The sequence below is a fragment of the Strix uralensis genome, chromosome 11 (assembly GCF_047716275.1).
Source record: "Strix uralensis isolate ZFMK-TIS-50842 chromosome 11, bStrUra1, whole genome shotgun sequence".
Lineage (NCBI taxonomy): Eukaryota > Metazoa > Chordata > Aves > Strigiformes > Strigidae > Strix > Strix uralensis.
The window spans coordinates 21,853,582-21,881,371 of NC_133982.1; the positions used below are offsets into that span (position 1 = coordinate 21,853,582).

The 27,790-nt window shown below is 37.3% G+C and overlaps 1 protein-coding gene across 1 annotated transcript in view; it reads right to left on the reverse strand.

Moving 5' to 3' along the window:
* GALK2 (galactokinase 2) overlaps positions 1 to 27,790 on the reverse strand; it is a 50,085-nt gene that overhangs the window by 12,913 nt on the left and 9,382 nt on the right. The window contains exons 4-8 of the mRNA XM_074880900.1: positions 26,896 to 26,986; positions 23,918 to 24,064; positions 11,080 to 11,178; positions 8,202 to 8,354; positions 3,068 to 3,278 (exon numbers count right to left, since the gene is read on the reverse strand). Of these exons, the coding sequence (XP_074737001.1) occupies positions 3,068 to 3,278; positions 8,202 to 8,354; positions 11,080 to 11,178; positions 23,918 to 24,064; positions 26,896 to 26,986 (701 nt within the window). The remainder of the gene's footprint in view (positions 1 to 3,067; positions 3,279 to 8,201; positions 8,355 to 11,079; positions 11,179 to 23,917; positions 24,065 to 26,895; positions 26,987 to 27,790) is intronic.

Genomic DNA, 27,790 nt, shown 5'->3' on the forward strand with positions numbered 1-27,790 from the left:
CATGGATCAGGCTGAGGCTGGAGTAGGCACATGGACCCTCAGGCTGGGAAGTGCTCTTAGGTCTGCCAGTTTGGAGGTAACCTCTGTTCATGCAAGACGGAGCGCTCTACTAGTGCGCACAACAAAGCTTTATGTGTCCCAGAGCAGCCTGACAGAACATCTGAGAGTCCACCTTCATGTACACTTGTCTGTGCAAATCAAGTTGAAACTGTTCTTGCACTGAGATCACCGTTAATACAAATTACTTGGCAGTGGGAAAGAAAGGCTATTCAAGCACCACCCGTTGAAGCTACCAGCACAGATTTAGAATTCTCTTTCCAGGGGAAAAATAGGAGGGCAGTTAAACAGCCAGAACCACACAGCAAATGGATGCCTGCTCCTCCCATGGCGATTTCATTCCCAGGTTTAAATGTCAAAATTAGATTACAATTTTATACATGAAAAGGAAAAATGGGTTTAAAAATACCTCATTTAAGAAGGAAAAAAAACATTTCATGGTTAAAGGAATACACTGTTTTACAGGAAAATATCATTTTGTGGTGAAGCTTATAAATACCTAATGTCCCACAATCACCACACACTAAATGTTCTGTGAAGCACTGAAGTCCAAGCCAAAATTATGGCGTAGTGCACCTTAGAAAGTAATAAATATTATTTTTCTAGAGATGTTCAGAAGCCACAAGTGCAATCCATGTGTAAACATTTGCAAGGGAGATTTAAACTCAGGATTTTGAGTTGGCCAAAGAACAACTGCAAGAAGTTTAGAGAGGCTTTATGCACCATTTGTACTTATCCAAACCTGGGGAACAAGTGGGCTGTACAGTGGGGAACTGCAGAAATCCTTGAGTACCTGCCTATAAAAGAGAGGCAAGGTTGCTGTGTGCTCACTGGATAAGTAGAGGAGGAGAAGCTAGACTTAAGGCTAAAATAATATTTACATAGCACTTTCAGATCCTTAAACGTGGAATACAGCACCAGCACAAAACATTATTTGTAACTATCACTTGGCTTTGAATAATACCAAAAATTAAAACTACTGACAGTTTATATTCAGCCACAGAGAAAAGTCAGAATCCAGTAAATTATCTAAATAGTAATTCTCATGCAAATAATTTACCTTTAACATTAGAATATTTTATCAGATAAGTTGATAAAACGTGTACAAAGGAAGAAAGATACTCTAAATGTTATGGTTCTTTCTTCATGTTGAACAAAGAAGTTCAACAACGTTCTGAAATTCTCCACAGAGGTTGCTTATTTGTCGGTATGTTTTCTCTCGGATGAAGAAACCAGGCATTGTCATTAAAATATAGTGGGAAAGTAGAGGGGAAATAAGAAAAATATTTTTGTCAAAGAGCCTCTGGTTTTCCAAAGCCAACATAAAATGTAATTTGTTTAGTGTGTAACAAAAACAAACAGTGGATTTAGATTCCTTCTTTCTGTGTCTGTCTTGTTTCTTCTTTGCATATAGTTTTACAGAAATCTGTTATTTAATTTTATATTGTACGTGCAAAGAGGCTTTCAGCATAACCCATTTTAATTGGCCTTATCAAATGAAATCATGGCCATGCAAGTTTGAGAGATTCTGTTCAGCAAACATCTGCAAATGCTATTCAGAGCCATGGTATAAAATTTCCTTTGAGTTTCTTCTATAGCTTTTATGTTTAAATTTTTTATCCAGACTTTGATTTTTGAAAAAAATCAAAATAACCTGTATAAACAATTCAATTCTATAGAACTGTAGAATTTTGTTTTATAAACCAGGTATAAGGAGTATAAACATGTGTAAGTTAATAGTCTTGTATTGCTTCATGAGGGTAGGGTAAGGGGACAGCGTAAAACATTTACAATCTTGTAATTTTCCATGAAAATGTTGCAGAGTGCAGGTACATGGTTCAGTATATTCCTCATGTATATACAGCACAGAGCTATCATAACTCTTTCTATGGAGGTAAAGAGCTGGATTAACATATCATATTCCATTCTGGTACCCTCTACAGGTAATTAGACAATAAGATAGTTTCATATTCTCTGATACCACTGGGGTGCAAAACAGGTTATAGATTCAGGACCTGGTCCTTGGTCAATGTATAAAGTTTACAATCATTCCAGACATACAGTTTATTTAAATATAAGCATCAGTACAGATAGATATGTTACTGATTTATATACATCAAATATATATGTTCCTGAAAGCAGTCTTGGGAAGGACTGGCAAGGATATAATTCAGCTACGAAACAGTGGAGGTATTAAGGCTACAGAATGGACACAAGGATGTAAGGATTATTTTAAGTTCTCAAAGAAGGATTCTGATCTCAATTGGAAACCTGTTATGAATGCAAACAAATTATTTCATAAATGCTCTATTATTCAGCATCACTAGCAACCCTACTATACGCATCCGAGATCCATTCCATGTGTGCCAATGCTTATGACTGCATGGTATAAGCATAAGCAATAATACATGAGAGATACTTTAAACAGTAAATTCTTCACCTCCACCAACATTTTCCTAAAAGAAAAAAAACCTGATAGTGACAGAAACTTCTTTCTCATGAGAGCCCTAGATGACTTGCTGCCCAGTACATGTTTTAATGAAGTGATCATGTATTTATCAATTCAAAAACAGAAACACAAGCCCATCTGTGCTGGTGTTTAACACCAGTTAAGGGACAGCAAACAGGATTCATTTTAATGATGTTGTAACCGTACAAAATGTTTGGTTTTGTTAGAGCTATTGCCTAAAAAGGAAGCCTAGTTTAGTCCTTTCCCTCGAATAAAACCTGGGTTATTTGGAGTTGACTCTCAAACAGCACAGGCTAATCTAAAACAGTAAGTGATCTGCTACTTCTACCATTTTAGAACCAGTTTGATCAAAATCAAAGTTTTGCTCTATTTTAAGATAAAAGTTAGAATGAAAATCATTATATCACTTCTCTCACTTGTCACCCAAGATTATGGAGAAGTATTCTGGCAAGAATTCCACTTGCACTACTTATTAATACATAAACTTTTTATATAATACAAACATTGTACACTAAACCCCACCATTTCATATATGCTTACCATCTTGCGTGTTTTGACTAAGGATCTGAGAGCGGAGCTCCTCCAGGCTAATTCCCAGGCATTTACAAATTTCCTCTGTGCTGTAAGGCTCAGGATGTAATACCTCCTTGACAATGGTCAGCATTTCCTCTAGGCTAACTCCTAGCTCGGTTTGCACATCATGGAGTCTCACCATTTTTTTCCAGTCCAAGCCTTTTGACTTTGAGAGAAGCTAAAATTAAAAAAAAAAATAATAATTGTGCCTTCCTGTTTAAAACTATTTAATTGTCCATAAGCACCTTTAAGACCTATTTGCTCTTTTCACTTCTTAACTGGGAACCATCAGAAGCTATTTTCTATCAGCAGACAGCAGATAATAATTATATTTATTTATAAAAGGTCTGTGAATGACAGATATTCTTCCCTCAAATCAGATTGGATGTTGTTTCTTCAAGCCCTTATTAACCTTTTACAATCACATTCAGACAATTGCATATACAAATGCTATGATATTGTAACACTAGAAGTCCCTAAGAAGTCTGTTTCTGTACTGTTACAATTTGCTCTAACATTTAAAACTCAATTTGACCTTTCCAATACGCTCCTGGAGTTTTCTGATGAACATTTGAGGTTGTCATTAAAACCCTCTCTCATAATAGTCTTAAAAATATGAAAGTGGGCATAGGATTTGTGTGGGAGAATTAACCGTAACCTTTCTCAATCTCTAGAGTTTAAAGTAAATTTTAAGTACATTCTTTTAACATCCAATTTAAAGGAAGTTTCAAGCCTTACAGGAAGGTTATGATGTGTTAGTCAGAATCTGCTCCATTCCTACATGATTGCTATGATGCTAATTAGTTATAGACGTATCTGTTTTTCCCATTCCAGAAAATTATGTCATTCTTTGTTTATCTTTGTGATGTTTTGGCAACTGACAGTAGTTACTTCAACACACCAGAATGCTGAAAGGAAATATGTCAAAGAGGCTTTTCTCTGCAAGGTTGCTACATGTCTTGATGCTCTCATGTGCCTAATGAAAATGGTTGAGTAAAGCAGCTTTCCTCATAAGGTTGAATATTTTTATGTTATGCTTTATAGAATAATATTAAGTAGCCCCTGTGGGATCCTACCAACATACCATTTTTAATTTCAACAGATTACTACAGAGTAAAACACAGATTAGCAGGTACATGCCAATGTTGTTTTATGGTGTTCATAAGCACATGACATACCTCCACTTCTGCACCATTTAAATTGAGATAAAAGCTTCCAAGTATGCCAGATCAGGCTGTATGTTTGCAGAGAGTTTAAACCAGTGCAGCAAGACCAGGGAATGAAATCCTTTCCCTATTCAAATCGGCATTAAAACCTCTCATCAACAGGGCCAAGATTTCAACCACTGTGTTTTGTTATTCTTTTCAATAAACACTGTTTTTGCGTGAGATTGGTCTGAAATCATTTATGTCTCAATTCAGCAAAGCCATTTAACTTCCTGGGTTAAAAAAAATCAAGGGATTTACATACATGTCTGAAAAGTATTGTCGTTGCTTTGTGCAAAGTTACAGCATGAATTTAAGCAGAAGATCTCCTGCCCAACTATCTGCTATAGATCTCACCCTCCTGCTCTCCTCCAACAGTGCTTTTGCAGGGGCTCTTGCAGTTTTGCTTTAGTACAGTATATAAAAATTAACTACTTTTGGTGCCATCTAGTGACTTGCTAAGATTTATGTGAGGCTTAGTAGAGCAGAACAAACAAAATCTAATCAAAATCCTAATCATACGACTGTCGCCATCTAAAACACAGTTTTGAATGTTCAGTGGTAGAGAAAGAAGCAGCACTGTCTAGTGGCTAATGCAGAAACAAGGGTGAGAAAATTTTCTTATAAAAGACCGATTAAGTCATTTCTGGCCTGCTTTTCAAAGGCTTTGAGTACCTAGAACCCCACAGCCTTTATCTAATTGTGTTTTATCTTATTGATAAGTTAGAATAACAATTATTGCTTCATTTTTATACTTAAATACTCAATATCTCTTATGTTGGTGCATGTTTGTGACGTGTTCTTGAATCTGCTTCAATGAATGGAAATGTTTCTCCTCATATATTAATCCTAATGTTCAGCATCCCCTAGACTTTATTACCAGAAGTTAAACAGAACTAAGAATTTACCGAAAGAAATGTTCTATAAGACAACAACAAATTTTCTACTCCCTTTTTAAATAAATAATCCCCTGTAGAAATATGTCATGTGTAGTGTCACATCTGTTCCCATTTCTAGACGCTGTATTTTAGATGAGCTAACTACGCTGGGGTTTTACAGGTCAAATGTTCCAAATGGAAACTGACCCCACCAGGCCAGCAGGCAGGGCTTTGTTGGAAAGGTCTATACTGCTTATAGCAAAGTTTCAATTCTAACAGCACTGGGAAAAATGTTATGGGCAAACAGAAATGGTTTTTGAAAACAGTCTAGCCGCAGCAGCTCAAATTGTAATGGACACAGAACAGAAATGGGAAAAAATCCCATCTATTTAATGTACAAAAGTAATCCCAATACTGATCCCACAGTTGGATATTTTCTTGATGATCTCTGACTAGATGGATTAAAGATGTAGACATCATGCAGCTGGCTCTTAACTGCGAGGATATAGCATCTGTAGGCTTTATTGTCCCTTATTGTTCAACACAGGCACTCTGGAGAACTGAAAGTAACTGAGAGGAAAACATACTTAGTAAATGATGGGACAAATATAAATAAAAGAAAGTCTGACTAGGAGTAAGTATAGGAATACTTAGCCTTTACATAGCAATGTCACTTTCTTACACTTTACATTTTTATAATGTCATCTGAGCATCTTTCAACATTTAACAAACATTAGTTGATTAACTATATGGCATTCCAGTTGCAGACATTCTTGGCACTACTCTATAGCTGACAGTGAAGCGAACCACACACGGTGAAGCAGGGGAGAGCACAGCATTCACTAATGTGCATATTCATCCTGCAGCACCTACTGTGTGATTTTTCTGAAGTATAAAGTACAAGTCAATTTCCTTCGGAATTGCGAGCGTTCTGCCGAACATGAGAGTCTTTAATCATACTGTTTAATAGAGTACAGGAAAGCAATCAGAGGCTACAACAAGAATAGAGAAAGAAAAAAAATAACAAGCAAACGAATGACTGTCCAGAAGGGAAGGGAAAGGAACAGAACCTGAGAAAGATAATTTTGTGCGGATGGTCAGGAGCTCACTTGCTGTAGGACAGACTGACATCAAAATGTTCTACACTAATGCCAGCACAGGTACATTGTGGAGCTTTCTGCAAACAGTATGAAATTCTAGAATGACCTAAAGCAGAAGGGGGGGGGGGGGAAAGCCTATCCTAAGGCATTTACCAACAAGAATTTATTTTAACGCATTATTGCGAGGCCCAGCATGTTATTTCGTAGTTCCATTAGCTTAATGGTGCTTAAAAGACTTCCCTGCTTCCACTTAGATACCTGCCCTCCTTCACCCCACTGTGACCTGTTCCTAAAGACAGTCTTTTCCTGGCTCAACGTATTTTTATAGTGTGTGCAACTTTCCATCTGGGTAGCATATGTTTAAAAATAGACAGGTGTATGTTGTTAGACTCCTTAAAATCAAGCATCTGCTAAAGGTACCTTTTTAGAGATTGCATCATAGCTAACAAATAATCTTTTCTTACCACCTTTTCATTTTACTGCACAGGACCAATTTAGAAAGCAATTTAGAAAACTGTGATTCAATTCAGAAAATCTGGTACATGGAACAATGCTTCAAAAGGTCTTACAACTTAACATACCCGTTGTAGTTTGCCTTTTAGAACAGATCATCTGTGAAGGCTTTCTTGTTTCTCATGCAAAAACAATTTCCAAAAGAAGCTCTTCCTAAAATACATACTTAGTCAATTAACTATCCTGAATTGGAGGTTTATCAGTTATACCAGAACCAACACACAGACAGGTCCTTATCTTGATTTACTCAATGGCATAAGAATCTTTTTGACTGCAGTGACAACAGCTTTAATTATGGTCCTTGGTGCTATTATTTTTACTGTATCTTATATACACCTTAAATGAAGCTCTGTTCTTTATACTTAAGTTTAAAGCCCATTTAAAAAGTCATTTGAAGTTTAGCTTCCCTCCTCAAAAAGTATCTCAACACAGTATTTTATATTATATTTTATCAGCATCTGATCATCTCTTAAACTCTTTTTTTTTTAGCATTAGTTACGGTAATTTTTCATAGAATTATGATGCAGATGCGCAAAGCACTTTCGAGTATTGCTCAGATTTTGGCCAAATGTTTTGTGGCAAGTAGTCAGATGCTGCAGTTTTTAAAACTCTCATCTAGACTTTGTGACCCAAATTCTGTTCTTTCACACAGCACACTATGTTGGGTATAATTGCAGTGAAATTTTTATGCTTATTCCTCACTTAATCTAATCAAATAAAAATCCACTGTATTCCTATAACAAACTCAAATCAAACCTTACATTTACATATTCGTAAATGTATGGTCTACAAAATCCCATATTAAAGTGGAACTTAGATTTTTTTTCATGTTCAAATTCCATACATTTTAGAGATAATTGCAAGCTGTAAACTGGCAGCACAACCTATATGTTGGGTTTTGAATTCAAGCCTGTTTTTAAACTTTACACTGACATACATGCTGCTATTCAGCATCTCCAATATTACTTCCAGGCCTCCAATAAGTGGCTTTGATGTCCTCTAAATCCTAGAAAATACACATCTATTGCCCTATATACATATAAACATGTGACCACACTGGTTGCTTTCCATTATTTGTCACTATTCAGCCTTAATTAGAAACAGTCTATCTTATTAACTGAGAATACTTTTTGCTGAAAAATAAGACTTATTTCCTTCATCGAAATATAATTCAAAATAAATTGAACTAAATCACATAATCTGCTATATAAGGGCACAGTCCTTGCACTTCCATTAAACTCAGCAGGAGTTGTTTCTGCAGAGATGGAGGTGTCTGGTTCTGGAAAGAAAAATGCTACTTAAAGTAGCACCTAGCCAGGTGTTAAAGACACAGTTGGTCAGAAGTGGAAAACAGCACATATTTAGATGAAGGTTTCATTAGAGTTTGACATAAGCCATACGTTACCTTTGTAGCCAGACGACACTCCATTACCCTAATATTGTAATGAGAAGTTGCTGCTTTATTCATTTCAACACAACTGTTAGCAATAACAAACGCTGCTCCACTTGGAAGTCTAACATCAGTTGCCCTCAGAGGGCTGAACTCTATCAACTTGGCCTATTGAAAGAAAAATGAATGGTTAGTTTTAATTTACTACTAGCTAACAGTGCACTTAGTTCTATAAATCAAATGCAAATTTGCATGTTTTTTCTCTTGAAAATCCAAGGACAGTTAAGGAAAGAAAACTGACATGAAACAGTGAGAAAAGAGGTTTAACCTCATTGGCCAAGTTACACATATATTTCAAACCTTGCCCTTGTAGCTGGATTTTAAAACGTTTCCATTAAGTCTTTGGGTTTTTTCAGCATTTCACAGAACCCCACCCAACCTATTTTTCTTGCCTGTTTAAGACAACAGTTTTTCTTTGATCTACAGAAAAGTACCAGGCCTGGCTGAAGCTAATGTGCGTGCCACTAGAAACAAGGGGCTTCGCATTCCCTTCCCCTTCCCCAGCGTCCATCTCCCCTTTAGTTTTCTGATTTTCCACTAAATCAAGATTTGTTCACTGAGGTACAGAATAGCAACAAAATTTTAGGACTGACTGGAGACAGTGATCACGTTGCATACAGACAAACAGAGAAGTGAAATAAAACTATATATAAAAATGTAGTTACTGTCTCCTCCCTTCTGACATAAGAGACTGCCTTGCCTCACAGATGCCTTACACAGGCTGTGTAAGATGTTCCCAACATTTGTGACCTTTTCATGGAATAAGCTAGGCATCCATTAATTAAATAATTCAGGATGTAATGTAATCAAGAGATTAAATTCACATCTGTTTTTTCATTGGGATAAGTTGTAAATCATGTGCCCTGCTTTGGCTTCTTAGAATATACTGCAACTCTGCAAGCAGAGACATCTTACTGGTTTTGGCATTGTTCACCCCCAGAGAGTTCCTTGAGCAGCTAGAGTGCTAAATAAACAATGACAAATCTGCTTGTACATTATGTACAGCATGTGTGTTACTCCCTGCCATTGAGATTCTGGACCACGTCACAAAATTACTATCAAGACAGACAAGCTTGCTTACATTTAAATATACCCTTGAAGAACTGCTACATTAGATCAGAATTTACCACTAAGCTGGTCCAGTGTCCTGTTTCTGACAGTAGCCATAAATGGATATTTAGGGGGAATATAAAAATAGGACATATACAAAGCAATCTTTTTTTCGGGTATATTTTTCCAGCTTCCCATAAACAAAGATTACAGCAGTTACACTTACACTGGAAGAAACATCAGACTATTACATTTAATAGCTACAAATAGGCTAATACTCTATCAATGTGTCCAAGGTGGTCTTTTTTGAACCCTTTTTAAACTTTTGCTTTCCACAATGTATGGTATTTCTCAATTTAACAATTAATGTTTTGGAAAAAAAAAACCAACTTCCTTGTTTGTTTTGAACAAGCTGCTTGCTAATGTCATTGTGTTTCTATTAGTTTTTTGGTCATGACAAACATTGAATTCTCAATATACCTTCTCTTTACCCATTCTGGGGTTTTACAGAGCTTCAAAATATCACCCTCAAAGATACTTGTTTTCCAAGCTGAAAAGTTTTAAATTATTCAGTCAATGCTCATATAAAAAAATAGCTTTGATCAACCTCTGTGTCCTTTACTGTACTTTTCTCATTCAAGTATATTTTTTTTGAGATGGGAGGCCAGAACTGCATTCAGCTGCAAGTGCACTGAAGCAAGGATATTTTCTGGCTTGTTCACAATTTCTTTTCTAACATTTTCTTTGCCTTTTTGATCACCATCTCTGTATACCAGAAAAGCCTCCACTTATATAATCATCTGTGTGTATGCCAGGAGAATATGCTGCTTCCTTCAACATTCACGTAGCTGTGTGTTTACTACTAACAGTTTAAAGTGTGAAGGAAGGGTGTAGAGTAGGTACACGTGATGCGAAATTGAAAATATTTCTGTCTCATGATGGAATTAAACATTTGGTGTAATTCTAGGAAATAGCTTATTTTCTGTATAAGCTCATCCAAGATATAGCAGTAAAGAACAAAAGCTGTAAAGATATAATACCACAATCACAAGGAAAGTAAGGGTTGTCATGAAACACTACATTAATTTCAATATAAGTATTTTGACAGGTTTTAGGCTGGAACAGTTGCAGTCCTGTGCACCCTCTGGGACAGTGGATGAACTCCAGTGTAAATTCCACTGCAAGCACTCATGCATAACTTGGCAGGTCCTGTTTATCATTGCTAGTCCACCTTCTGTCACCACGTTTAAGACAGCTAAATGCCTTCTACATCAGAATCCAGCCACAGAATTGTCTGGAATTAGCAAAACTGGGGAAAAAAATCTCCATTGTCTTTGTAACTGGACCTGGCAAAACTTCCTAGAACTGTTTGGTTATAAGAAGTTTCAAGAAAGCATTTTTGCAATAATTATCCCATTTGCACTGAATACAAGGCATACCGACCATTCAGATTTCATTATATGGGAAACATTCTAAGTTCAGCGCTGAATTAGCCAAGCAGTGTGGAACCTGGTGCTCTTCTAGAGTACATCTTTCCCCACATCTTTTCTTTCCTCCTTCTTGCCACTTCTCATTTTCATCATCTTATTCCTTCACACTTGTCATGCTTGATTGTACACAAGTTTATACATATAATTCCTGTTTCATTTGCATACCAATGGTGTTTATACTACTTACTAAGGTATTTCAGTTTCTTGTCTTTCTGCTAGATACACAAAAAGATATTTTTTGTTTACATCAATTATTATTACATTGCTAGTTTAGATTACAAAGATCCACATACAGTTCCTTCTTCTGCCAGAAAAGAGATTGACTGGTCCATTCCTCCACCTTCTGTGCCAATATAACGTTCGCTCTTTGTGCAAATTTCTGCAAGTTCCACCTGAAAAAAACGTTAACATGTGAACCTTCAGCTAAGATTAAAGATGATACTTTTAAGCTGCTTGAGTATGAACTAGTGAAAAAACAAAGGAGATAATGATAGAGCTCTGAAACCATTGTCTCTGACACCCCAAGTAGTGTAAGTTGGTGTCAACCAGGATGCCACATGGCCCCTTTTTTCTTTTGTTCTGAAGCAAAAAAGAATCAACTATTCAGCCTCCACTGGGCCCACCATAGCCAGATGCTTTTCAGAGTATTCTTGTTTAGGTGCCTAACTCTTGTTGCTGTCCTCCTCTCACCTTCCTCATTCACTTCACACCCTTCCAACCCAATAGCCAGTATTTTGTTGATTTATTAGTTGAATCCATCTGTATATCCATCTTGGTAGCTTACAGAAAAATGGCAAGTTGTTACTTTATACTGTTTTAATGCACTGACTCCATAATCAGAAATTATGTATTGAATCCAACTCCGAAACCCTTTCTCACTGTAAATATTCTAATCAGTGGTGCTTGTCATTTCTCCTTGAGAGCCTGTAATCTGCTTACATTGTTTATCTGAACTAATTTGTAACTATATGTGATTTGCATTCTTTTGTGACATTTTAGGCATATCTTTGTGCATTCTGATATGTGCAGGTCAAAGGATACTATGGGAGGGTGGAATATCACTATCATAACTGTCAAAAATAATAATTTACAGTAAAGCTTTCAGCCATCAGGCCAAGTCAAAACAAAACACAAGAGAAGCCTTGGAGAGTGGTCAAAGAACATAGAGTAGTCAAAAAGAAGTCAGTCAAAAGGAAAGCATCCGTGTCCACCTACTATGACCCCTACCAGTTTGTTTTTCTAAGTACAAGGTAACCACAGGGAAGATGAGAAAAGAACTTTAGAAAAGCCACAGTCCGTTTTTCAGTCTGGTGGCAAAGTCAGATTCAGATTCCACGCTAAGGATGCAGCATCACAGGACTGTAACAAGCTAACCAGCAAGGCAGGGACATTAGCCAGCACACAGCTGTAAAAGGCAGCAGGCAGAGGCAGTAAATCACCATGCTAAGAGAGAGGTATGTGCAGGGTGCCTGCCTCCTTGCTGGTTCAATTTCTGTAAGGCACTACAGACAAAGTTGTAAAATTGGTGCTTAGATCGATGTAATCAGGCTGAACTGTTTGCAAATGCACAACCAACCAGTTTACTCAGCTCACAATGCAGATATGGCCAATAAGCCTTAGGCTGATAAGCAGAAGTTATCGAAAGAACATTAACAAAGTTACTCTAAAACTATGCAGACTGGATCTCTTTGAATCAAATATGGTAAATGACCACTCACAAGAAAAAGACCATTAATGAGAGAACATAGAAGGTACAATCAGCAAAAATACTCTCCTTTTCTATACTGCCTTTACTTTGTGTATTTTAAAAATGAGCTGAAATAGAGATAATGCTGCTTTTATTTTTCTTGAGAGGGTATAGGAACATCACACATTTTGGTGTTCTTTCTAACAAAAGCCATCTCACAGTGCCTGACTTTTGCTGAAGGTCAGGTTCATCAAAATTTGTTTTTCCTCCCTTGTCCCATGTCCACTCCAAGCAGTCCCATTTCCAGTTTGAACCTTAGACCCCTTCATCCTATCACTGAAAGTTTAACATCCAGTCACCGTGTGTCCCTGCTCCACTACAAGTTGGAAATAATTCTGAATGAAATGCTCATGAATGTAATGATGCTTTTTGTTCCCATTTAATGCTAAAATACTCAGCAACAGCTCCACAGAAAAGAACAAACCACCACACACAGTAGATGCTTGCTCCTTTCTGTATGTGAAGGCGTGCCTATTTACAAACATCTGTTGCTGGGATGTGGAAATGCCAGCATGTTTCAGCCTGTTCTGCTGAACCTGCCTTTCGCCCCTCTGAGAACCCAGCAATACCACATCCCTGATTTTCGTAGCCACTGGCAGGAGACATCAGACTGGAGTTCATGAATATTACTCGCTGGCAGCAACAAACTTCTCCACACTGGCTGAGAAGACCACGTCAGCACACTGGTCATGCACACTTTAACAGGAGTTGTGGCTCCTGAGGTACTCACAATGTATATTCCACTTGGGCACAGCTGCCTTGCACCTGCAATTGCCAGATAAAGCTTTGCAAAGTCAGAAATTAAGCATTTCACCCTTCACTTAGTCTGGTTGCATTTCATCTCCATGTTCACATCAGCTACCACTTGACTGCTTAAATCGTTTAGACTTTATGAGCCTGGGCTTATTAAATAAATATCAGGAGAAGTCTTGCAGAGGAGGAATGTTAATAATTAGGACAGTGCCACTCCCCTGTCCCTTTACATGGTCTGGTGAATTGTGCCTGGTTAAGCGTTGGGCCTTGCTTCGTCCCAGCTCACCAGCTGTCCAGCTGCGTATGCTGGGCTAACAGCGCTGTTCGAGCTTGAGCAACTTTTGTTTTGAAACTTAGCAAGGATTGGCAGGACCACCAAGTAGTAACTGGCAAGGGTTGAGAAGAGCCCTCTCCACAAGACAGCCCAAGGCATCCCTGAAACATTATTTGGTTTCTAATTTAAACAGGCCCTTGCTGACACAGGCTGGCCTTCTAATACTAGGATGAGAAGCATGTGAATGGAGAGGAAATGATCATCTGTATAGAAAACAGTTTCTACTTACTATTGAGACAAATGGGCAAATGTTTGCCATTTTGCTAAAACGAGTGAAAGGCCAAAGTTCAGACGAACTGAATTGTAGCACTGGAAACTAATATGAAGACTAAACTGGAGACCCTTGTGTACATACTTGATACTTGGAAAAGGATGATCATATGACTGAAATAGTGATCCGAATGTCGGGAGGTCTGGGCTCAATTTCTAGCTCCACATTAAGATTCTTGTGATTCAGGGAAAGTCCCTTTAATTTCTCATGGCTCCATTTCCTCAGTAAAATGAGGAGTATCTTCCCCCTCTTTGTAATTAGTAATTGCTACTTGGGATTCTTAGATGATAATGCTATAAATATGTCTGACTTCATTACTAGAAACTGAAAAAAACACATTTTGCTACACAAGTTCTCTGACTTCAGGCTTCCACAGAAAATATCTCTGAGGAAAAAATTTGCTAGAACCATGTAATAAAAGGAAATAACTTTTGCCTATCTCAGGCCAATGCCTTGTTTCCATTCAACTTGCAACGCTCAGAAGCTCTTTAGGGCAGGGGCTGTTTGAATCATCTGTTATTTCTATCTCTCTGTAGAGTATGTCTCGCCTGTAAAAATACAGAACTCCGATCCCAGATTTCACTGCACAGTTTGGCAACGTATCAAATGTAAGTCTGAACGATACCTACACGTGCATCACCTTCTTCCTCCTGGCTGCACTGCAGTTCTTGCAGAGACGTAACTCAGAGCATTCTCACAGCCACATTTAGGGGTACCGCACCCCAGGCTACACCACAGCATCCCCTGCCAGGCAGGTAGGTCAGAGGGGGCCAGCCACTCCTTAGTAGGGCTCAAAGTACAAATGTTATGCATATAAAAGGAACAGTGTTGCCCCTACTGAGTTCTGCAGGAGCTCTAAACAGGCTTTCCTGTACGGCTAGGTGAAAGCAAACATTTGTTCTTTGTGAAGCACCATGAGAAATATGCAGAAAGAATAAACGCCATCTGCACATAGACTACATTTCCATCCCACGTATTCTGATCCGTACAAGAGATCACTTCGAGCCAACCACAAAACACAACTAGTTCTACGCACCCAAGACTCATTAGCATGTTTTTTCCATCCCTAAAGCAGTATTTCAAAAACACTAATAAATCATAATTTAAGTCTTCACAGAATTTTACATACTTTACTTTAAAAGCATTCCTATAAGGCTGCTGTTATCTTCAATTTAGAGACAGCACAGATATTTACATGATTTGTTCAAAGTCATGTGAATCAGTCACAAAGCTGAAATGAGAATTCAAAAACCTCCCTACTTCCAGTATTGTGGCTTATTTCTCTAAAGAATATGGTCTTAGAGAAACCTTTGCAGGGTGGGTTTAAAATCCTTTTAAGATGATGGTAATGAAAAGTGGAACAAAAAGATACTATAATCAAACTAAAAATGGGTCTGAACAGTAGCGTTATGACTCTAGAAAAAAATGACTTAATCAGATGAATCAAAAATTTCCAACTGTTCTACGATCCACACATGCTACTGCCCTCCAAATTTCTGTATTATTGTTCCAGGAGGTTGTTCCAACAGGACTGGCTAGACCAGGTCATCTTTTGTGAATAACTATCATGCAGACAGTAAGTCCTAAACTGTCATCTACACTATTAAATAAGCAAAGTGATATATTTAATGGAGTAATTTAAAAAAAGTAAAGCTCAAACATCAGGAAATGTTTCCTTTGATCTTGCCCCCCCAACAAAAAAACCCTAGCCAGCAAAGGAAGTGCATTATAATGCCCATGAGTAAGGGGCTGTCAGCTAACTAAAATTCATTAAAAGACTTGGCTCAGAATAAAATTCTAGAATATATTAACATAAAAGCAGCCTTTGTGGGTCAAACCAATGCCACTTCTAGTTCTGTATCTTGTACCTGAAAGTGGGCGCTTAGTATGGACCAAAGGCCAAGTATAGATGATATTTCCCCAGACGTTATTTTTTAATAAAGAGCTTCCTGAGATGAATGTGAACTCTGCACACTTAAGTTACCAAAAGTGGCTTTCTTATATATGAACTTGTCCAGACTCCCTTTTAACTCATTCAAAATTTAACATGTAGAACATCCAGTAACAAGGACTTTTACAACCTGTCAGGTCTCCTTTTGTGGATTATTAACATTCACCTGACTAGCTTCATTTAATACCTTCTGGCTCTTATAAATGTGAGGGGCAATGAACAATTGATTCCTATCCACTCCATCAGTTACATTCATCATTTTATGGACCTCTGTCCCTTCCTCCAAGTGCCTCTTTCCAAAGAGTCCCAGGTTACTTTTACAAAGGTCATTCTGTACCTTTGATCATCCATGTGGTTTTTCCCTGAATCTTTTTCAGTCTGTCTTGGTTGGTAAGAAAGGACACAGGCAGACTTTAAGCTTTTCTTAAGACTACCTTAGAGAAAATGTCACTGTATTTTTTGCTATTTTTATGTGGCAAATGAGCCACGTAAAATGTGTGTTAATTAGTGTTGACACAGACATATGGTAATGCAACCTCAATCAGTTCAGCACTACTTTCCACCTCTTTCACTGAGGTTACCGTCCTGACACCACAGTCAACAAGAAAGATTATGTGACCACACATCAGCCCCTCCTGTGCAAAGTCCCTTTGTTTAAGCCTGCTTTGCAGGGACATGGTTGAAGCAAACTGCTCCCTTCTGCTGACTGTAGTGAGGTCTGTAAAAATGAGCAATAATAAGCAGGGAAGGTGGGATGGAAACTCAAGTATCTGACGTTAGTCTAGCAATACCCTGAGCTATTTTGTACAATTGGTCTGTCCTGCCTCTGAACACGGGAGAGGGATGAGTGTAACGTGACAGCAGTAGTAGCTGGTAGGTGAGTTAAACCTTCAAGTCTCCCTGGTGATCTCTCAAGAAACACTAAATATTGCAGCTTTTGAATGCCAGACCCAATATGATACATACAAATGCAAACAGTACTTTTATAGCTGTTGGCAAGTACACATGCCAGGTTGGCTGTGCTTCCATGGGAGATGTTTAGTATCAGTGAGTTACATGATATAGCAAGGTTTTTTTGTTGTTTATCCAATAAAAAAAGATACATTACATGGGACTATCCATAATTAAAACAGTACAAAGCAACATCATTAGGAGTAGAATCTCAGTGCATACAATTCACTCGCCTGATAAGCATAAAGAAATTTATGTGAAGTAATAATCTGTTTAAGGAAGCTGCTGTCTCTCAAGGATTTCAAAACTGAACTCTTAGGTTTTAGACACCTTTAGTTGGAGCATATGGATACATCTAAAACTAAAAATGTACAAAATGTATTTTTTTCAGGCTGTTCCTTTTCAGAGGCTTAACTCTAAAGTCTGCTCAGAGTGTATCCTATTGCAGAAGGCAGCGCATACTGGTTTGTCTACCAGGCAACTGGCCCCCATGTGCAGACCTAGGCTAGCCTTTGATCTAAGAGCTCTCCTAACTACCTCTGCTTTTTGTTTGAAACAATTTAAGGTTCTCCCTGATAAGGAGCAAGTCAATCTTAGGTTACAAAGAAAGAAATTACTACTACTTAAATCTGTTTTATCTTTGAGCCACAAGATTTCCTATCCAGCATGCAGAAAGTCTAATCTGGGAAATCATATTAGTGGAGATATAATTTAGTCTGACAAAGAAGGCTTGTGATTTTTTTATTATTAGTTGCCTTATGTGTAGTTACTCTTGATGGAGAGATTTCTTGTAATAAGAACTCATCAATAGCTCTGCATCATGTTACCTTGTTTGGGATTTTTAATGGAAAAAGTGGGTTTTCAGTAAAATGATACTTTTCACTAGTTTGTATTTTTCTCTGCTTGTTTACATTTCAATATGAAACATTTAAAATTCAGGTTTTGATTTTCAACTGAGTATTTTTGGTCTTTCAAAAATGTTGAAGAACTGATAAAAGAATATTTTTTCTGACTGTTTCCAAGCACAATCCAACACTGTGTTAGATTTGGCCACATATACCCTGATACTTCAGCAGCATGATAAATTATGAACCACCCAATACAGCTCATTTGATTCTGTCACCCCATCATTTATGTTAGTTTCAGTTTGATGTTATTTATCAATAACACGAACATGAAGGCTTAAATGTACAAAGGTATTTAGGTATCCAAGGAATAAGGAAAGTGAACACAGGATTGCTTACTTATAAAAAGATTTCTAAAAATAGAAACCTAAAGAATTATCTGAGTGAGAACAGATAAGGGAGTTTCACCTTTAATAGTCCCCTTGCTCACAAAGAGGCCAAGGGCCAACTGCTCTGATTTTCACTCATGCGATGGGCCTGGACAGTATGTAAATTGTGACAGAATTTGTCCCTATATAACTGTCACTGTCAATATGTTCCATATCAGTGATCAATCCCTTTCAATCTCACATAGACCTTTAAAGAAGTAAACCTGTGTAAGATTAAACCCCTTAAAAGAGTAAGACAATTAGTGAGTAGGAGACAGGCAAGTATTTGTTAGTAAAACAGAATTAGTGTTGCTTAGTATTTTTTTGGAACAGCTCACCCTACATTACCCAGAAACTTGATAGATACAAATCCAGAATGACAGCAGCCAAAATAAAGCAACCTTCTTTATAAAATGATAGTATTAAATTACATCTGCCTCAGTGGTTTTATATAAATTTATTTTGGCCAAAGTTAAACATGCTAGATTTTCTATATATAACAATGCAGGAGTGGTGATAGCTAATCTTTAAAATCAAAACCCATTTTTCTTCCTATATTAAATTTTATTGTTTGTGAAGGGAAGCTCCATGAAGAAAATACATTCATTAATATGACTTATTTTTAGACCGCCATTTTCAGTGCTCTAAAAGTCTCTTAAGCATGCAAATTTAACTAACTGAAGTATTTAAATATGTCTTGAGCCAAAAGTCCTGTGCCTACACTTCATCTCTTTGCAGTAATACAGTAATGGTTGCCCAGTGCACATTCATTAACATTTTGCCAGTTTAATCGGAAAAGTCAGAACTGGTCTGCTGCTTCCCTTTATAACAAATAATGTTGGTCATTTTATAGAAAATTTAGTGTAGATTTTCTGTTAAATTCCATACAGTTTGATTCACAGCACACAGGACTGAAAACAGAGAAGAAGCATTTATAGATAAAGAGTATTTTACACTAAGACGAAACCATTCTCCATCACTTAAGGCATATTTAAAGTCTAGTTAGATGGTGAATTTTTTTTTCAATCTGTGCGTGTTTTGTATATATGTATGAAAATAACTTCTGAAATATAAGGCATTATGTTTCATTTATTAAGGTATAAAATGGAGCCCAAATTTTGAGGTTATTTTTACCAACAGGAATGTCCTTATTTTTAGTATCTGGGCTTGACTAGGAATAGATTGCTGAAAGTTACCATCTGCTTCCAGTTTGCATACAAAATCCCAATTAGCTAAACTTCATATATGTTCTGCAAGGTAATTATGCTTACTTTTTTGCAAAATGGAAAAATATTTGTCAGATAGTATCTGGATGTCCTCATAAGCACTGCAATCTTAGCTTAGCTTCATCCGCACTCTAACATGCTCAAATAGAAGGTTATCAATTTGGTTGATGAGAGATTATGGCCTTTGATTACCACTGCTCCGAAGTACTCTGTTTCCCCTTGATTACAAACACACACAGTCAAACTTAACAAGTTAAAGAACCCTGGTTTTTAATTCCACAGGGAGAAAGGAATTTTAACATTTCTTAAAATTAACAGTACTTTAAAATACAATATCTATGTACCATTTTTCCTGTAAGCCATTTGAGTTTCTCATATAAATAACCTGAGCATGCATCTGTCAAACATTTTTGATGCCGCAATATTATAAAATAATCCTAATCAGTATTATCAGCACGTTATTAATTTCAAAATCACACAATCAGTATGAATATTCACAGATTTTCTTGCCACATAGCTAGATATTAGAGCCCTACTGCACATCAGAAAAATTACTAGGAAGTGGTAACGTATTAAATTAAAGCCCTTTCCTTATTATATATGGGCTTCAGAAACAAAGTGGAAAGGATTTCAGTTGGTCTATCTATTCTCCCACTGAAATCAAACAACATTACCAGGTATTGTAACTGTTTAAATACAGGACAATGTTGAATGTTTTGAAAATCCCACACTCAAATTCATCTGAGCCATAGTTTGAGAAAATTGAAGCCAATGGACGCTGTGCCATTACAGATTAGATTTAGGTCCTTTATTTATCATTCTGTCCGACTTAGATTTTTCTCAGTCTAGATAGAGCCAAATATAATTCAACTTCCTATGCTCAACATTTCACATCAAATTAAATGAACCCTTTTCGCTTTTGATCTGTTTTTCCCAATAAGTATGTGCACAGCTGCCCAGCCTTGAGCAACAGAAAAAATGTTAGGGTGGCTGAACAGAACTTAGTACCACAAGATTTAACATTTGGACAGCAACGCTATCATCACATCTTTCAAGTAAATCTAGTTATTCAAAAGTACTAAGTGATTTTCTGTACTCATTAATTGCTACCATGAAGCACAAAGCTGGGACAATTTAGAGCATTATTCTATTTCCTTTACAAAAAGTATCTTCTCCTGATGAAAAGTTGTACAAAAGATTGATTTTGTAACAGTAAAATAAAAATCACTTTAAAATCAAAAGCTAATACTGAGCATTGCTGTTCTTTGAGTGATGCCAACACAGTCTTAGACTGGTATCCTGTTTGGAGGCAAAAAATGGATTCTTTTTAAAGATCGCATTCTAAATTTTCCATCTTGTTATTTGAATGCTATTGCACTGCTGCAACTGGTTAGCACTGCACATCTGGCTGAATTGTCTTGGACTGGTATTTTCCCTAAACTATTGTGTATGTGTGTGATGGGTTTTAAAAAAAAATACTGTATGCACACTGAAACAATGCCCTATTGCAGACTGTTACACACAATAATTAGTGAGAGCATATTTTTTTTTTCTGATTTTGTTTTCAACGTCAAAAAAGTGCTATTTTTAAAGTAAGCCACCATGAAATTCTAGCCATGCTTTTACAATATTTTTCTTTTTGGTTTTTTTTGGCTCTTAATCTCATAGGCCAAACTTCACACTGGAAGTGTTATCTCATAAAAGCTCTGAAGTACAACAATTTTTACTCTACAGCTACTATTTTAAACATATTTATCAAGAAAAAGAGCATATAACTCAAATATTCTCATAAAAATAGTTTCACAGAAACAAAACAGATAAATGTTCCATTCAGTAAAAGGTCAATTTTTCATAACTTTGGCTACAGAAGCCCTACAGTTCAGCCAAATTTGATTCCAAAGCCAAAAGTTTCTATGTTCTGCTGCTACAGACCATCGTATTTAGATTTTGCAGAGTCCATCAGTCTAATGAGGGGCAAAAAGTCAATCTTTTCTCATAAAATTACCGCCATGACCAAATATTGTTACTTATAAATACTATCATTTACAACTTTCACAACTCTTAAGCAGTTGGAAAAAAAAAAAAAGAGAGAAGTAAAGCAATATTTCTTCTTTAAAAATAAACAAACACATAAATATCCAGAGCCCTAAAAACGCAAGGTCCTGGTTTGCTTTCTAGTAGAAAGGTTCTGGAAAGCCCCTATTTCTGGTCAGCTAAGAATTCCCCTGCCATGGGGGAGCGCCCAGCTGATACACAGCCAGCATTACTGGATCCTGCACAGATACCATTTGACACCAGCACAGGATACATTAGGAGCTGGAAAGAGCGGCCAGAGCACGTTTTATACTTCTGAGGGCTCACATCTTAGATTGCTCTAATTTATACTCAGACTAGCTCTGCCTTATACAAGGCAGTTCTGCAAGACTAAGCATAAATTCAGTGCAACAGAGAATCTGGATTTAGCTAGATATAAGAGGTCTCTAATGCTAAATCATAAATTAGCCAAGAACACTGAACTTGTTTTTACTGTTCTGTAAGGTTTGGCGAAACTTAGAGCCTGGACAAAAGTAATTAGTCTTCAGACCTGTCATCCTCTGTCTTAACCACCACAACCAGGTGTCTTGGTCTATGCAAGCACACAAAACCTTGGGTATGTTCTTAACTGCTCCTATGTTGGCTATTGGGAATTCTCATCTGTACATTAATTGCTCATTTTTCATCACAAGTGCAAAATATTTGGCTGCAGACAGCAGGATTTCCGGACAAAAATGTGCAATTGTGTCTCTTCCGTTTGTCCAACTATATTTGAGACACAAGATTAACTTTCAGCACATTTTCCAACCAGCAAGCAGAAGATATTTTGGGTTGATTGAACAGGACACATGAGGAGAAGGAAAGACATTCAGTGGAGTCTCTGTCTTCCTTCTGTTCCTCCACAAGTTTCTATGAAAATGCCAAAAGGAGTTTTGCACCATTCTTTAGAACAGGTCTGGCTTAACGCCGGCCAGTACTCCCAAGCCATGTGTAAATTCAGCTCAAGATACACACTGTATCATTTATTCTCTGAAGAAAGCTGTGCGGTATTTCTTGGAATAATGAAAACCTGGCTTCTGGTTTTCCAGATACAGATTTCTACTACCTAGTAAAATTTGGGTTTTCTGACCTCTGTCAGTTTTATGGATTTTGCAGATAGCCAATTTCTGAACACATGCTCTCCAGTGATTTTGATCAGTAGTTCCCAAGCTTAGCTTATTTGGTTACCACCAACAGAGATGGTGCTGACCATCTATGCAAAACCAGAAGCTTCTTGCCAGGCCAGGTCCACATGTATAAAAAAGCATGTCTGTCACCTCCAACCTTCTTACCGCAAAGTCTCGTTCATCAAAGTGGGATCCTCAATTCCACATTTTCATCTACCACTGCACTACATGTCTTACCTCACAAACTAGAGCCTCTGTCACGTGTCCGATCCCTTACTTACCTTCTGACCCCACCTCACACCAACATAAAACAGGGTGACGTTGACTGTAGTCACATCCTCCTACATAAAAAAGCCACCCTTTCTCACCAACCCTGCTTCTTTCTGCCCTAACGCTGCTTGATACCTTTCTGAAGCAAGCACTGTGAGCTGTGCAACATGGGACGGAGCACTTACTGCTGAGTGGATTGCTGCAGCTGCAGCTACATAGAGAAGCAACTCACAACTGATCAGCAAAAACCTTCTGCGTGGATCTGTTTACCTCATGGCTCAGATAAGTGCTTGTATACAAGCACAGTTAACAGCTACCATCATCATGTACCACTTTAAGTTGGCTTTGAACCACAATTTGGGAATGTCTGCCTTAGACAATAGGCACAAATATGCATACAGTCACATTTAGATCTGTTCTCTTCCTGACAATGTTCTAATTTAAGATCCTAGTTTCACTTAACCAGACATTTTTACTGGAGAGAACTTCATTCCCATATGGCACCTTCAAGGACGATGACTTCTCCAGAAATTTGTATTACATGAGCCAAATTCTACTAACAGTTGTACTGCTAACAGGTCACATACTTGGGGTTTGTTTTTAGACTAATGTTTGTTTAAAAAAGTGAGGAATACATTTTGGATTGTAAATACGTTCATTCCAAAAAAACTGTGAAGAGAATAAGCAGAGTCAGATGGAAGAATTTTACCTCTACTTTGTGCTGATTATATAATTTATCAAGAAATTGTTCCACAGGCCTCCAGCAGATGCTCTGCTGTTAAAGCCATGAAAAGTCATTCAGGGAGAGGGTAAAGGCCTCGGGGGTGTGGTCCACATGCTTCAGCACATATATCCTCAGTCCTGGCCTGCAGATAGCACATCTGGTCCAGGCATGGACCTGATGGTTGGCCAAAATACAGGCTTACAATAATGCTCCTTTTTTCAGCTTTAATGTAAGCCTGCTTTCTTGCCAAATTCAAATCCTGCCAAAATTTGGCCAAAGATGTTTGCTCAATTGTGCAATATCTTAAGTTTATATCCAACAACTCTTTGCAAAAACAATTGTATCGTGTTTTTAATGTTTACAGGCATTAACAATATTTAATTTTAAGTAGAATTTTACTGCTGACACTCTCGTGTTTTACAGTAAATTACCTTAGAGAGGGTTTTTCCATTAGCTCTTAGTGTCACGAGTCCTGCACAGCACACCAAAGCACTGGAGCTAGAGAGACCAGAACTTGGAGGGATGGTTCCATCTAGCAGACAATTCATTCCAGTTGGGTTATTAAGACCAAAATGTTCCTAACAATGAAAAAATAAACAATCTGAGTTTCAAGTACAGACAGGCTCAGGCTTGCAATTATCTGATACTTAGAAAGAGAATCTTTCTGTTGAGTTGCTGGAACCAAGGACCTGCTTCTGGTATCTCCAAAATAAAGCAAATTTTCATTCTATTCCTTAAGAACAAAGCCAATGGTAGGGCTTCAGCCAAAGGTATGTCTGTAATTCCTGTACACAAACATATATGAGCTGACAGAACTGTACCCCAAGCAGAATTCAGTATGGGCTAAACGCCCAATAATTTACCAAGCTTCGTGGGTGGGTTTTGCAGCAACTGGCTCTGCTCTGAGCTGCCGTGGTGACAGTACCAGAGGTTACCAATCATTTTATATCCTACTTTTGTCCTTTTCTTCACAGCTCCTCACTTAAGGCATCCTGAAGAGCTTAAAGTCCACTTTATGCTTCACTTCTAATGCTGGCATGTGGTATTAGGGAGCCACATCATGCTGATGGGGAACTAGTAGCCATGCAGCTGTATTCAAAGCCAGATACTCCTATCTCCTTGAAGCACCCACAGGACTGACACTGAGAAAACCACAGTGGTACTTGAAGGACATGTGGCTTTAGGAGGCACAAAGATACACCTACCAGCGGTGATGGTCTCTCTCATGCTATTTTTAGAATAAATTTCAAAATATTTTCACATACATGATAGGTATCACAGATAATACATTTAATTCAGAAGTCATAAATCCTCGTATACATACTCTTTTAATTACTCTTTAGTTGCTTTGTCTTTTTATTTATAATGACTTTACTATAAATTTCTCTCTGTTGTTAGTTTGAAATAAACATGCAGTACTTATTAAAAAATCATTGCATGTATATGGGGGGTATATGAATAGCTACAGATTTGTATGTCAATACTATATTACAATGTCAGTAATCAGAAAAAATGGCAGTGTTTCCATAAAGAAATGCCCACCTTCAAAAGATTTCTACTACTTTTCCCGAAACAACTTCAACCATAAATGGTAGAGATCAGCAAACACAAAGAGCCTCCTTTAATGTCTTCCACCATCACTTCAAATTATTTTAAATTTCTCTTTCTACAAATATAGAGGAATTCATACCTAAAATACTATTGCTGCCCATGCCTCTTCATGAAGAACACTAGACAGGCTTGTTCAAAAACAGAAAATGCTTGAGTAACCAGAAACTGATCCACAATTTCTGGATTGTCTTGAATGTGAATCAGGCTTGCAAACTTATCACGCGATGTTTAAATAGAAAACGTACTTCAATTTCAAAAATTAAAATGGACTTTGCCAAGTTCCGCAATAGTTCTGTCCCAAAAGGATAGCATGTTCAACTTAATATAAACAGATTATCCCGCTGGACCCTCTGAGTACTTGTATTTCAGTGTTTCTTAAGTCTGTAACATTTATGCTTATTTTCTGCCAGTGCTAGAGTCTGCAAACCTGCTTTGCAAATTAACCTTCAAGTATGAAAGCTTGTCCTTAGGAAACAAATCTCAGTAGCAGACTGCAAAATAAATAAAGTCAATTGGTCATGCTAGCCTTAATATAAGAAAGGATATATTGTACAGAAACCTAACCTATATCTCTACCGTCAATGCTATTTAAATGCCTGAATTACTGAGCAATACAAAATTGAAAGTACTCACGTTACTGCAAACATTAAGTAATTTATTGGGGTCTAAACATAGGGACGGGGGTCTGTTTAGGAACTGTGGATTGTCATAAAGGGATCTCAGGCACTGATTGTTCCAAATACTGTATTTTGAAGACTCTGGTGGCAGGTCTGAGGCAGGCTCTGTTGGCTGTCTGCAGTCCTTATCTATTGGATCATTCTGTGGGTGACCTAAATGGCCTATCCTGAGGCAAGCTTCATGTGCTTTAAAAAGCACATTTACCCATAATTTGGGCTGGCCCTGGTGACCTGTTCCTGACCTAGCCATCACTGTTTATCCCATCTGCCCTTCCAGAAATATCACTGGATTGACATAGAGCTGAGAAGTCACCATGTTTTTTCCTCAAAGGGCCATGAATCACCTGCAAACAGCAGGTGAGATTTATAGGAAACCTCAATTGTGGGTTCAGGCTGCCTCCCAGGACAACACTTGGTTTCACAAGCAGTTCAGTCTTCAAGTCAGTCTGGAGACAGGCTAGCTCACAAAGGAAAATGTCTGTTCAGTGTTCCTGCCTTTACTGTAAGTGTGCTGTTTCCTGCATTGCTGCATTCTTTTAACTCAGGAAATTTTGAAAATCCCATTCAAATTCTGAAAATGTGGATAAATAATAGTTCTGGAATATTTCTTCTCTATGCTGTATACTTACTTTCTACGTTTTCTTTTGCCTACTGCATGAGTCAGCTTCACTCAGCTGTTGTGCACAAGTTGCAGGTTTCCAACATTAATGGAAATCAATGTTTTTTAAAATGTCTCCATAGGAAGAAAAGTACGAAAATATGATCTTTGTGTCCTGACAGACAAGCCTCCAAACTTTTTAGAAACAAATTTTAATTAGATTATTCCACTGGAAACCATGCTTTTTAACTTCAAAATACAGAAATGTCATCTTGATAATGAGTTTGATCATGACTTTACTAAATAAATATTTGCTATTGTAATTTATGTAATAAAAATGAAAATAGTACTCTACAAATATTTTAAAACAAACCCACTCATATCTCCTCTTCAAATTTTAACATAAAAAACCTGTATGTCAAGAAGAGCTATAAAATGCAGGGAAGTATTTTGAGGGTGAATAGGTACACCTGGCATATTTTACTTCAGCATTTATTTCATAAGTTAAATGGATTTAGCTTACCTGGATACCCTTCAGTCCACACTGGAAGTAGTTATGCCATTGAGGTTTGGTTTTGTTAATCTGAATGTTATTAACACTAGTACTGAAATCCCTGCAAAAACAGAAAAACCTTGAGGCTTTAACTTGTCAGTAAATTTAGTTTGAAAAAAACATGGCTTATTACTGCCACCTGCTGATGAACAAAAACATTTCGATGTTTATTTTTTTCAGTGCAATGGTTTTCAGATTTTTTTTGCACAGATCTTACTTATTAATCAATTCTATAAGGATATTTTAGATGTAAGCATAAGAATTTTTGCTTAAGTTATAGAGTTTATTAAATAAACTCAGAAATTAAGCTGCCTCTGGCATCCTTAAGGCAGCACGCCTTCCGTCACAGGTGTGTATGTTCTCTTGATCTGTTAGAGAAGTGAAAATCTAAATAATTGTACCTGTCAAAGCTAGAATAGATATAAACACACTTCAGGGTCTCTGGTGATCCCTGAAGAGGAATTCATCTTCATTATCTTTGCTATGAATGGCACTCCACTAAAACAGGCCTAAGGCTGTAAAATTACATTATGTATGTTACGAGATATAATTAGCAAGATTTAGTTTAAAATAGTTTATGTATTTCCTCCAGAATAACTCTGAAAATGGTTCTCCTACTCCCATCTTCATTTCAAAATAATAAAAATGGTAAGCCTGAATGTTCCTAAAGAAACTAATGCTACAGATAGGTGCTGTCAAAATGGGCATGGAGTGATGCGCAGAGGCCTCAGAGGAGCAATCACCAAGAAGTGCAGATCGTTTAGAAGTCTATGCTGTTGAATGCCCAATAACTGTATCTACCTGATGTCACCACAGCAGACGCCCAACACAGGAAGAGGAAAGGCACTGAGAACGTCAAGAAAAG